A 13501-nucleotide genomic window follows, 5' to 3' on the forward strand; every position below is an offset into this window, starting at 1 on the left:
CAGTGAAAGCGGTGCTGAAGTTTGACGCATGTCTGTGAGTGAAATGCAGATCTGTGTGTGTGGATTTCAAATGTTTTACATTCCAATAACATTCAATTGAGTCCATGACTCTTAATGTCATCTCTTTTTATTTAACAATAACAGTTCAACATCACAAATGCAAACATATACAAAACTGAATTAGAAACATGAACTTCTGACTGACCTTTTTTTTCATTGCTTGTTTTTATTAGCTCATATTACACTATTCAGAAACACAGGCAGCAGTTCTGTTTGTATTCATAATAACACGTATGAGCGACTGGGTAATCTGAAGTGTAGTGTCTGCTTGCGCTGTATAGAGGATCCCTGTCCGTCTCCCCCCAACCTTTGACTCAGAGGTGAACTTGTCCCCTGGAGTCTGGCAGCATTCGGGACGCCCCCTACCTTTTCTCCTGTTCTACTGTCAGTGACAGCGAGTTAGACAGTCGTGTGTTTCACTTGGCACCTGAGTAATGCACCTGTCCAACCGCTGCGTGAGTTGGAGGTGCAGTCTGGTTTGAGGATGTGTTTGAAGTCTTCTTCACATGAGGGAGGAGATCTTCAGGGAATGAACACAGTGATGAGAGAAGGAGCAGGAAGAGACAGGAGAGTGATGAAAGAGAACGTATCTCTTCCTCAAACATCTCGCATTATTTTGTTCAGAAGAACACGTTTGTTTCAGAAAGGGATTTCATCGTTCCACACTCAGCAGTTTGGATGGGGATTTGAACCAGCAACAGCGGTTTGTTGGAGATGCACACACACACTCAAGTCGCGCACACACACTGAGGACCCGAAACCAGGAACCCGTCTGAGTGCAAACCCCAGGTACAGAGGTTCAGTGGAGGTGAAGATGGTGTGGAGGCACATCCGGACATCGCTGATGACAGTGTAGAAGTTCAAAGTTCCAGCAGGTATGTTCATCAACACTCCAACTCTGTGAGAGCCCTGTGGGTTCCTGATGACAGTTTCTCTCTTATTGTGACAGACTTTATATCCAGCATCATCAGAGCAGCTCAGACTCCAGGAATAATGGTTCTGTCCAAACTCAGACTTGTCTTTTTTCCCTCCGCCTCTCCTGAGAGTTACGGCCACAGAAACTCTTCCTCTCCACTCCACCTCCCAGTAACAGGGACCAGTCACAGCCTCTCTGCTCATCACTTGACGACACCGTTCAAACCTGTCGGGATGGTCCAGAAACTCCTGATCCCCCGTCACTAGCTCCACCATGCTGTTGTTGTTGGACAGTAGGAGGCGTCGGTGAGCTGTGTCTGGGTCCAGTGAGAGTGGACGGAAGTCTGAGAGAAGAAGACACACGAGGTGATGATGGAAGAACAGACCCAAGAGGAAATCATCATCTGGGTTTCGAACTTGGGTCTGGGCCTGTTTCCTGCAGTTGGAAATGGGCTCTAAAATCTAAAATTATTATTATTATTATTACTGCTGTTGGACACCATGTTAGTGAGCAGTGTTCTGGGCAGTGACCTGGACTTGATGAAGACAAGTTCCAGCAGCAGATCCAAGGGTCACATGACGTCACTAACATCACAGCTGCTCCACTAGAAGCTGACAGAGTCGAGGAGCTCTCATGAAGCAACAAGATACAGACTTACATCTCTTCAGTCCAGATGTTAACCTCTGTGGTCCACAGTGATCCAGCCTGGAGGGAGAAAGAGTCAGAAGGATGAGAGCAGATCCATGTGACTTCAGATGCTTCAGGACTATTATCTCCTGCAGCTCTTTCATGACTGTGTTGATGACAACAAAGATGGATCTCTAAACAGCTGCTCAGTCACTTTCTCCTTGATGATCCCACTGGTGTCCAGCAGGAGAATATGTCTTGTGTTTGGATTCATGTGCTCAGTCCAGATGAAGAGTCTGAGCAGCGTCACACACCCACATCCTCTCTGTCTGCTTCTGGATCACATGTTCGGTTTCTTCAGCTCTTTGGAGCTCAGTCAGTGAGCTCTGCGACTCTGTCCATACCTGAGAGTCTCCAGCCTCCAGTCTGGACTCTCCAGTCCAGCAGACAGCCGCTTCAGTCCTGGTCCTCCTGGATGGTTGAAGCTCAGGTCCAGCTCTCTCAGATGGGAGGGGTTAGAGGTCAGAGCTGAGGCCAGAGAAGCACAGCCTCTCTCTGAGATCCCACACCCTGACAGACTGTGGTGAAGGAGGAACAGTGTTTCAGAAATCCATGACAGCAGAAGAGCAGAACTGAAAGAGAGGAGATGGTGTGTTCTGACCTGAGAGTCTCCAGGTGACAGTGTGGACTCTTCAGTCCAGCAGACAGCAGCTCCACTCCTGGATCCTCCAGGTCATTGTAGCTCAGGTCCAGGTGTGTCAGACAAGAGGACGGAGAGCTGAGGACTGAGAACAGAAGGGAACCACTTCTCTCTGACAGTCCACACCTGCTCAGGCTGTGGAAGAGACGAGTGTCATCAACAAGTGAGACTTGAAAGACCTGACCTGAACTCCTTCTCAGAAGCTCATCGTCTCATTATTGTTGGAACATTTGAAGCACTTGTACACCACTTCAAATGGGTTAAGCGTTTAACGGTGTTTGTTATTGATTATTATTTCCTTTCATTTTAGCACAATAAATAATGTTTATTATTTTTGCGTGAAAGCATAAATGAGCAGAGAATTGACTAACTCTGCAAATGGTCCGATTAAGACAGAGAAATATTGTGGTCCAGGATGTAAACTGAAAAAAAAGTAATGGACATGTAAAAAAAATAAGTGGCTTTTCAGCTGGGAGCCAGTGGAAGATAAGCTAGAGAGGTGGAGGTTTGCCTTAGAGAGAAGGGGAATGAAGGGTAGCCGCAGTAAGACGGAATACATGGGTGTGAATGAGAGGGACCCAAGTGGACAGGTGAAGTTATAGGATACAGAGATGGCATGTTGTATGGTTTGGAAACAGTGGCACTGAGGAAAAGACAGGGGGCAGAGCTGGAGGTAAAGGAGATGATGATGCTTCTCTCTGGGAGTGAGCAGGATGGATAGGATCAGGAAGCAGTAGATCAGAGGGGCAGCACATGGTGTTTAGGAGACAAAGTCAGAGAGGCTCGATTGAGATGGTTTGGACATGTACAGAGGAGAGAGAGCCAGTACATTGGTAGGAGGATGTTGAGGTTGGAACTGCCAGGCAGAAGGTGGAGAGGAAGGAGGAGAGGAGATTTATGGAGATGGTGAAGGAGGACATGAGGTTTGTAGGTTTGAGAGAAGAGGAAGCAAAGGACAGGGTGAGATGGAGGAGGAGGATCCGTTGTGGCCACCCCTGAAGGGAGAAGCCCAAAGAGAAAGAAGAAGAAGAAGAAGAACATGGTCTTTTCAATGGTGAGTATATTGGTGAAATGAAATCACATATTTTCATTATGGTAAGATTGTCACCATGAGACTTCGTTGTCACATAAACTATGGTTACCAACATGCAAAGTATTGTTTATTTTTCATATTGGTCATGAAATAAATGTTGAACAGCACTTAGAATGAGCCTAAACAGGGGATTCTACACTAGACAGTGGAGTGTAAACCTGAATACAAATCTACATGCTAAAATTTCATACTGAAACATGCAAGCAGAAAATGCTGCAGGCAGAAATGCTCGCAAGCCGGACCCCTCCCACTTCCTTCTCCATATTCAAGACTCAATTCACATTAAAATGAGCCAGGAGATTCTATTTCACAATCAGAAACCTGAACTAAGCAAACTAAGCGAACTAAGAACTAAGCGAAACGGGAAATGGACAAGCGATTCCACTGACTTTAACTACCGACTAGTGATGAGACAGGGTGCAGTGCTCAGTGTGCATAATGGGGACTAATGTAAGGACAATTACACGAATAAATGTAGTGCGTGTAAACCTTCTACTAGCCTTCTAGTTGTTGTGCGTTACTGTCTTTCTTGTTTGTTCGTTTCTGTGTATCAGTGTTGTGTTAGCCATGTGTGAGAGGTGAGTCAAGAGAGAGACCAGCCCTCTATTTGTATATAAAACAGCACTGTCAGCCTGCATGGAAACTCAGGTTGCAGGTACCTCAATTCGCTGTGGAGTCTACACGCTTGTGTGCCAGTATTGCTTGCAGCTTTACTCCATTGTCAATCCAAGCATGTGCATCCTGTCAGCGTGCGATCCCCAGTGTTGTGAAGCCGTTCTTCAGCGCATGTGTTTACAATGGTGTGCTTTTAGTATGTTGCTGAGCACTCTGTGCCTCTGAGCCTAGAGAATGTCCTTGACAGTATCTGTTACGCTGGGTTGTTGAAATGTTTGCGTGAAAGTATTGTTGGCCACTCTGGTGTAGATAACACCTTCTTTTACATTCAATGCAGATTAATTCACAAGTTGACAATGGCTGAAAAATGGTAATCTATAGACTGTCCTATTGCAAATTGTTAGTCACAAACAGCAGGACAGCTACTTTAGAACTGACATGAACATGAACAACATGACTGCAGGAAGACCTGTGACTCTCTGAAGTTGGAGTCTCCATCTCTGACTTTCAGCACTGAAGCTGGACACATGATGTGTTCTGACCTGAGAGTCTCCAGGTGACAGCGTGGACTCTTCAGTCCAGCAGACAGCAGCTCCACTCCTGCATCCTTCAGGTCCCTGTTGTAGCTCAGGTCCAGTTGTGTCAGACCAGAGGACGGAGAGCTGAGAACTGAGGACAGAAGGGAACCACTTCTCTCTGACAGATGACATGAGATCAGCCTGTGAAAGAGACGAGTGTCATTGACAAGTGAGACTTTTCCAATCCTCTATTTTAAGGAGACTTCAAAGGCCAGATTTGAGGACACTCTGAACTCTCTCCATTCAGAAGCAGCTCAAAATCTCATTATTAGTGACTATGTGGAGCACAACTTTGATAAAAATGAACACAAACATGATCATCTATTCGCCCATTGGCGACACGTCGGAGACAGAGGAACAGTGGGTGTGGGGTGGGCGAGTGGGGCAGTGACGTCATCAAATCAGTCAAATATGTTGGAAAGACACCAAAGTTACACCGTCACTGACGGAAAACCAGTTGTGCCGCTCTATGACAATGTACCGCACCGTTTATTTATGGTACATTCTCCCCAGGGAAACGGTTGAGCGAGACTAGGGTTCTCCTGTGACACGTTCGTGGATCGTACGTCATGGACTAGTGGTACCTGCTCCAGTGACTCCACTTGTCACAGCAGACTATTATTTAGTTAGTCATGTTGTCTTATCGTGTTGCTGAATTAAGACAAGTACGAGTAGTGTCATCAGCACTTTAAGACACTTTTGTTTTTATTTAGCTACTGAAATGAAAGCAGGAAATTTTGTCTACTCTTCGGTAATAAACAGAAATACTTCTTCACCACAAAATAAAAACACATACACACACTAGATCTTATACTGACAATGGTGTCCAAATGAATCCTTGCTTCAAGCCCCAACATGTGGCCAAGGTTTAACTAGGCTTCATTTTCAAATAGTCACGTGATTGTCTCCTGAATTGGTTTGAATTCCAACAACAGGAACAGGAAAGACGCTCTGCTGCGTAAATCACGATTGTGGCTTGAAGCTGTTGTGACTTCACTTTAGTGGTCAGACTATATGCTCAGGAAACCAAAGGACGCTGGTTCGTGTCCAGCATAATCCTTTCAGTCGTACTGCATTTTAAAATCATTCATTTATTAATGATGGTCATCATGATCTCATGGTCTGATTTCTACAAACTCTCTCACATTTCAGCTCTGAAGCTGGACACATGATGTGTTCTGACCTGAGAGTCTCCAGGTGACAGTGTGGACTCTTCAGTCCAGCAGACAGCAGCTCCACTCCTGCATCCTTGAGGTAGTTGACACTCAGGTCCAGGTGTGTCAGACCAGAGGACGGAGAGCTGAGGACTGAGGACAGAAGGGAACCACTTCTCACTGACAGCTGACAGTCTCTCAGTCTGAATAAAACAAACAAAATTAAATATTCATGATTCGCTCACGTCAGTAGAGCTGTTACAGTTTTCAGTGTTTCATCCTCTTACAGAACTTGTTTTGAAGCTTGGACCACCAGCAGCAGCCTTTTGAGAGCCTCCTCCGAACCAGAGTATTTCTTGAGGTCAAACACCTCCAGATCTTCCTCTGAGGACAGTAAGATGAAGGCCAGGGTGGACCACTGAGCAGGAGACAGTTGAGCTGTGGAGAGAGCTCCTGACCTCAGCTGCTGTTGGACCTGCTCCACTAGAGAAGTGTCCTTCACTTCACTCAGACAATGGAACAGATTGATGATTCTCTCTGGAGACACTTTCTCACTTATCTTCTTCTTGATGAGCTCTGCTGTGCGCTGATGGCTCCAGGAGCTACTTCCTGTCTGTGGCAACAAACCTGGGAGGAGACTCTGGCTGGTCTGCAGAGACAGACCCAGAAGGAAGCGCAGGAACAAGTCCAGATGTCCATTTGGACTTTGGGCAGCTTCGCTTATCGCTGTCTGATAGAGCGGCATTATGTGTTTCTTTCTGAAGCTTCTTGGTTGTTTCAGCGTTTGTTGTGAATTGAGCACATTGACTCCAGAGCTGAAGAAAATCAGGTGTACATGAAGAGCAGCCAGAAACTCCTGAAGACTCAGGTGGATGAAGCAGAAGACCTTGTCCTGGTACAGTCCTCTCTCCAGTCTGAAGATCTGTGTGAAGACTCCAGAGTAAACTGCAGCAGCTGTGATGTCGATGCCACACTCTGTGAGGTCTGATTCATAGAAGATCAAGTTTCCTCTCTGCAGCTGCTCAAAAGCCAGTTTTCCCAGAGACTCAATGATCTTCCTGCTCTCAGGATCCCAAACTGGGTCTGTCCCAGCTCCTCCATGGTACTTGAGCTTCTCGACTTTGGCCTGAACCACCAGGAAGTGGATGTACATCTCAGTCAGGGTCTTGGGCAGCTCTCTGGTCTCTCTGCTCTTCAACATGTCCTCCAGAACTGTGGCAGTGATCCAGCAGAAGATGGGGATGTGACACATGATGTAGAGGCTTCGTGAGCTCCTGATGTGAGAGATGATGGTCCTGCTCTGCTCCTCATGTCTGAACCTCCTCCTGAAGTACTCCTCCTTCTGGAGGTCAGTGAACCCTCTGACCTCGGTCACCATGTCCACACACTCAGGAGGGATCTGATTGGCTGCTGCAGGTCGTGTGGTGATCCAGAGGTGAGCTGAGGGAAGAAGGTTCCCTTTGATGAGGTTGGTCAGCAGGACGTCTACTGAGGTGGACTCTGTAGCTTCTGTCAGGACCCGACTGTTGAAGTCCAGAGGGAGTCTACACTCATCCAGACCGTCCAAGATGAACAGAACCTGGACTCCTTCAAAGCTGCTGAGTCCTGATTCTTTGGTTTCAGGAAAGAAGAGATGAACAAGGTCCACCAAACTCAACTGCTTCTCTTTCAGCAGGTTCAGCTCTCTGAAGGTGAAAGGAAACATGAGCTGGAAGTTCTGGTGGACTTTGTCTTCAGCCCAGTCCAGAGTCAGCTTCTGTGTCAGGAGGGTCTTCCCAATGCCAGCCACGCCCTTCGTCAGCAGGCTCCTGAATGGTCCCTCTCTCTCAGCTGAGGCTTTAAAGAGGTCTTCTGGTCTGATGGTAGTTCCTGGTCTGGTCTGGTTCCTGGTTGCTGCTTCGATCTGTCGGACCTCGTGCTCCTGGTTGACCTGGTCTGTGCCCCCCTCAGTGATGTAGAGCTCTGTGTAGATCTGATTCAGAGGAGCGGAGTTTCCTGCTTTAGAGACCCCCTCAAACACATAGTGGAACTTCTTCTGCAGGCCCCTCTTCAGCCGTCCTCCACACTCTGCTGTAAGACTTCCTGTATAAGGAGAGAAATCACCTGACAGAGCCATAGAAGGTGGAGATCATTCAGATCATTCTGCTCATCAGCTCAAGGTTCTCCCCAGGTTTTTATTTCCTAGGCTCAAAGTTTGATAACAGTGGGTGTGTGTCAGCCTCTCAATACTTCTTGCTCTTGGGTTCTCATTGCTTGAGTGTGGGTACGGGGTGATGGTCTACCTTTTAAAATGTGAAGTCCTGCTTGTTGAGGCAGCGTTGGACATTACCAGTCGGATTTCACAAAAACAGATGAAATCCCAGAGAAAGGGGCCCTTAAACTGCATAAATGCTGGGGAGAACCCTACAGCTCAGAAACCCAAAGCTCAGATGGACTTTCAGATAGAAAGCTTTGTATTCAGCAGGTTAAAATCCTCTTACTGCTCCATGGTACATCAGCAAGCTCCTCCTCCTTCATGATGTCCCAGAGAATTTCTTTGCTCATCAGTCGCTCTTCAAACTCAAACTCCTTGTCATCATCCTGGTACTTTGGCTCATCTGGACTGAGCATAAACATATCACACTTCAGAGACACACAGCTGGTTTCTCCTGACTGAGACACAACCCTGATCAACACTTCAATCTGTGGTTGACCATTTGATGTCCTATCTGGGTTGTTCCTGCTATGTTTCTCACCTGATCCTCCTCTGATGGTCCTGGTCTCCTCGGAAGTCAATTATTTTATCCATTGATCTGCCACTCTTCAGAGACTCATATCTGGAGGCAGGTCTGTGGCCACAGAAGTTGCAGTATAAAAATGATTTAAAGTGTCTGGAGCTCTGACAGGAGAACTGATCTTCTCACCTCTGAGCTCTGGTCTGGCTGCCATGGTCCTCACCCAGAGGGGCTTTTGAGGGAGGAGCTTCCTCCTCTCTGTCCACACCTTCACACAAACACAACACATCATCATTCATTGTCGGTGGTTTGGTTCAATAACAGGACTGAATCGCCGTCAAATAACAGGCATGTTACAAACTTCCGAGTTCCACATGTGGCAGGGTTGAATTTGTCCATATCATTTCCATCTTGGTCTCCTTCCATTGGTTTCCAGTTCATCTTAGAATTCAATACAAGGTCACAGTCATCGCATGCAGAGCCTTGCATGAACAGGCTGCTGGCTATTTATCCAACCTCCTGTCTGAATATACTCCCCATAGATCACTGAGGTCAGCAGACCAGAGCCTACTGGTTCCATGCACCAGACTCAAAAGAAAGATTTGCTTTTGAGGTTGTAGTGCCAATGATGTGCGACGTCCTTCCTCATGATCGGAGAGCTCCAGGCCGAGGCGGACATTATTAAGAGGCGGGTACCTTTTTAAAACATGCTTTTGTCTAAAACCCCTGGTTCTTTCCCTTCTGGTCATGTTCTTTTTTGATGCTATACACTTCTATATTCTATTTTAATTCCATCTAGTTTTACATTTCATCATGATATTTTAATTGGTTTCACTTTGTATTACAATGTTTTTGTCCTGTTTTCTTGTTTTGTTGTTGGACTATTATTTAAAACTGTGAAGCACTTGTGAGTCCTCTCTGTGCTGTAGAGGTGCTATAGAAATAAAGTTTATTTACTTACTTCACATTCAACAGTTTGTCACCACTCATTCATCCTTTTCATCCCACTCTCACGACTCAGCTACACTTCTTGTACTTGAGTGGACAGAGCGTCACTGACCTCTGAGCTGCTCTCCTCTGGTCTCCATGTTCCAGTCTTCCAGCTGAGTTCTGCTCCTTCTGACAGAAACAGCTTTTTAATAATGGATCACACCCAGAAGCCGGTTCTGCCACTTCTGCATGTCAGAACACAATTATTTCTTTAATAGCAAGACAGACGTTCTAAATCGAGGGTGTGTTCATGTTCATGTTTTAACCCTTTAAACCTTGTGAGGACTGGCCAAAATGTCCTCACAAGGAGGACATCAACCGTTCAGTGTGGCCTGCTGGGCGGAACCTGAAGCCAGTTCCACCGGAGGCCCAAGTTCAATTCTTGCAGCTGGTTACCACCTTTAAAAAGTCAAGGCTCACGGTGCACCGATTTGGTCGACCACTCCTGGTACAGTTCTTGCCCACTGCCTGAGGTCAAATACTCCTCTCAGGAGTAGCTAGCGTATGCCACAAATTGGCCTCAGTTGTAGTGCAGGTGCTATGTCCACAGGGGTTGCATACAGTGCTGAATAACAGCACCTGCCATTGGTAGATGGTGGGCTCTTCCTCCCTCTGCATGTCTCTCCAAATGAACCTCAAAGTCTTCCATGCAAATAGAAGATTCCAATATTTCAGTGTTTCACTTTGTGAAGTACAATGTCAGTTTTATTCTGAGAGTCTGACTCATCAGTCCGCAGCCTCATAGCCAGTGATGTAGAGTCTCGCAGACATTAGGGATATTAGTTCTTATCAGCCCGTTGTGAGTCAGAATACTGGTAGATGAGCAGAGGACACTGGAGTCAGTCCTCTGACGTCACATGTGTAACCAGTATTGTCATGATAGGTGGCAGGCGTCTAGCTGAGCAGGCAATCTTCTTGGATTATCCAAGGGTCCAGACAGAGCAAATGAGTCAAAGGCATTGGCGTCACCCATCTTATGATCAGGAGTGTCAAGTATCATACCAAGCTCACTCTGTCAGGGACGTCCATATTAATCTTGTAGAGCCGGCTGGGGCCCTGTATATGGTGCTGGGCCATACATGTATCCTTGGGAACCTGCAGCGCACTTGGGAGTTTGATGTGCCCAATACTTTTACTGTTACTTTCACTGTTTGCTGAGGTGAACACGGTTTGCAGCCGAGTGTGAAGCGGCCGGGATGAGAATCAGCACCTCCAAGTCTGAGGCCATGGTTCTCGACCGGAACACGGTGGTTTGCTCTCTCCAGGTTGGTGGAGAGTTCTTGCCTCAAGTGGCGGAGTTTAAGTATCTCGGGGTCTTGTTCTCGAGTGAGGGAAAAAGGGAGCGTGAGATTGATAGACGGGTTGGTGCAGCAGCAGCAGTGATGCGGTCGCTGTATCGGACCGTCGTGGTGAAGAGGGAGCTGAGTCACAAGACGAAGCTCTCGATTTACCGATCGATCTACGTTCCCACCCTCACCTATGGTCACGAGCTTTGGGTAGTGACCGAAAGGATGAGATCGCGGATACAAGCGGCTGAGATGAGTTTCCTCCGCAGGGTGGCTGGGCGCACCCTTAGAGATAGGGTGAGGAGTTCGGTCATCCGGGAGGAGCTCGGGGTGGAGCCGCTGCTCCTCCACATCGAGAGGAACCAGCTGAGGTGGCTCGGGCATCTGATCCGGATGCCCCCTGGACGCCTCCCTGGGGAGGTGTTCCGGGCATGTCCTACCGGGAGGAGACCCCGGGGAAGACCCAGGACTCGCTGGAGAGATTATGTCTCCGGTCTGGCCTGGGAACACCTCGGGATCCCCCGGGAGGAGCTGGAGGAGGTTTGTGCGGACCGGGAAGTTTGGGCTTCCCTGCTCCGAATGCTGCCTCCGCGACCCGACCCCGGATAAGCGGCAGAAGAAGGTGAAGGTGAAGGTGAACATTGCTCGCGGGACATTGTCTAATGGTAGCTTGAGCAGAGCAAAGTCACTCTCCAGATTGCTCTCGAACACTGACATGGAAGGTTGTGAGATTCCAAGGGCTGTTGCAAGAAGCAGTTCCGTGTCGCAATGGAGGAGAAGAACCTGAACGGACGAAGCATCAGTAACTGAGAATGCGAGAAGCTGCACATGATTGAAGAGCTGCATAAGAGACGAGAGACAACCACCATGCTTTAATTATTTGCTTTGTGTTCCTCCCTATATTTTTCTTTAAATGTATTCAGAATTATGGAATGATGCTTGTGAAATTTGCAAGATTTTTATTCCTCTTCACGGATTGTGGCCTCCAGGTGTGCGTATTATAGTGCACAGGTTCGATGAAAAATTCCAGTTGGACCACTCAGGATAAATAAAATGATGGGATGGGAAGTAGGCAGCCAGCTAGTTTCTCTTGTGGGTGCCTGTCCATGTGGCCAATGGAGGCTGGTGCAGATCCATCAGGGTTAGGGTTATTAGGTCATGGGTTGTTTTATCACCGAGTAGGTCTCAGGCCATTTCAAATGGATTTGAGGGCCAAAACGTTGCATAGTGAAGAATTTATGTCACATGACGTATGAGGTAAGTACTGAATATTATTGTTGACCGTCTGGACTCTGGTGTGGTGCTTCACCTGTAGGCCACTCTGTTCATCAGAAACTACTTTGATGGTCCAGCCCCCTCTGCTGAATATAATCCTGTATAATTGTATACCTATATTTTTTTCAATGCAGGCCTTTGTATCCGCTGCACATGCGCGTTTTCTGTCCAGATTTGGCACCGTAGGAATTAGAGTTCCTCCTGTGGCAGCCAAACCCGTGAGCTCTGTGGAGCAGTCCCTCTGGCTTTATATGTAGGTGGCTTGCTAGATTCTATGTCAAGTCGCTTGTCCTGCACATCCTCTTTAGGGATTTCTAATTCTTGTTCAGCGTCCTCATCTGCAATCTTCCCTTTGAAGAAAGAGGGATGCGTTGGGTTTTGTGTGAGTTTATGTGTAATGTCCTTGTGTAGTTTGCAGAGGACCGGACCACAGATGACCTGACAGGATTTGGAAAGCCTGCATTCTTGATTGTGACAGTGGGATGCGCCCTACGAGATGTGGCAGTTCTAAAATAGACTGCTCCAGGTAGTGGTGGAGACACCCTGAGCAGCCTGGTGCCCATGGCAAGTCGAGACGTGTGTTGGAGTTTCTGTACTTGGCTAGTCGGAGCAGTGTTGAGTTGCTCAACTCCACTGGATTGACTGGAGGCTGGTTGAAGCCCAAGCATGTTTCCATTGAGTTGGGTCACTAGGAAGTTGTGACTAGTAACATGATGCTACCTGGAGTGCATCCAACGCAATGACATGCAGTGAAGGTGGTAGCACAAGTTGTATCACTGGAGTGGGGTTGAAGAGGAGATTTTGGCTGAGTTCATGCAGTTGCTCACGATGGAGTATCCATCAGGACGCGGGAAGGTAATGAGGAGAGTCATGATGAGTTAGAATGTCCTGAAGGTCAGTCTGCTTTATTGCCAACACTCAATACTGGCATCAGTGGCAGTCGGTAATGGCAACATAAGAATGGAAATCACCATTCACCTTCGGCTTATGTAAATCTGGTGAACAAAAATTTCCTCACACTCTGTGACGGACATTACAGATGCACGTAAACTACAAACAAATTGTGCATCCGCACTCAGTCGAACTTAATATGAGTAAGATTCAACTTACTTTCGTTCAAGGACAAGGACGTTAACTCAGCAATGATATGTACTTCTACTGGATCTGCGATGGGTATATGAACTCCTGCTGGTCTTACGGCTGTGATGGCCGCTATGACAGAACACAGTAGCAAGGAGATCTGATGGAACAGATGGCTGGAGTGCAACTTGATAATCATCCGGGAGAGCCAACCCATCTTCACTCCCATGGTGTAATATACTGACGTTGAGAGAGTGGACTTTTGCGTACTATACTGAGATGGAAGAGAGTGAGATAAAAAAAAAGTGATTTACATCCATATTTCTCCAGACGCAGGTGTGGATCAGGTATCACAGAGGTTGAGCACCACAGGCACGAGCAGCATCATGGGGAGACAAGGAGACCTGCTGAAG

At 47.2% G+C, this 13501-nt stretch overlaps 1 protein-coding gene across 1 annotated transcript; it reads right to left on the bottom strand.

Moving 5' to 3' along the window:
- Positions 1 to 116: 116 nt before the first annotated feature.
- On the bottom strand, positions 117 to 9567 carry LOC128766164 (NLR family CARD domain-containing protein 3-like). Its single transcript, XM_053877580.1, has 10 exons — positions 9518 to 9567; positions 8647 to 8725; positions 8479 to 8571; positions 8224 to 8345; positions 6031 to 7825; positions 4554 to 4730; positions 2265 to 2438; positions 2008 to 2181; positions 1635 to 1681; positions 117 to 1319 (listed from the first exon to the last, which is right to left on the bottom strand). The coding sequence occupies exons 1-10, from the start codon at positions 9543 to 9545 to the stop codon at positions 727 to 729; spliced, it is 3282 nt and encodes a 1093-aa protein (XP_053733555.1). The 5' UTR covers positions 9546 to 9567; the 3' UTR covers positions 117 to 726.
- Positions 9568 to 13501: the final 3934 nt, after the last annotated feature.

Source organism: Synchiropus splendidus, chromosome 10 (genome assembly GCF_027744825.2).
Source record: "Synchiropus splendidus isolate RoL2022-P1 chromosome 10, RoL_Sspl_1.0, whole genome shotgun sequence".
Taxonomy (NCBI): domain Eukaryota; kingdom Metazoa; phylum Chordata; class Actinopteri; order Syngnathiformes; family Callionymidae; genus Synchiropus; species Synchiropus splendidus.

Excerpts from the sequence above, each read along its gene's own strand:
- LOC128766164 (XM_053877580.1), bottom strand. The coding sequence starts at position 9,545 with ATGGAGACCAGAGGAGAGCAGCTCAGAG. Across the intron at positions 2,439-4,553 it reads TGTCACCTGGAGACTCTCAG|CCTGAGCAGGTGTGGACTGT; the intron begins GTCAGAACACAT and ends TCTCTTCCACAG. Across the intron at positions 1,682-2,007 it reads TGGAGGCTGGAGACTCTCAG|GCTGGATCACTGTGGACCAC; the intron begins GTATGGACAGAG and ends TTCTCCCTCCAG.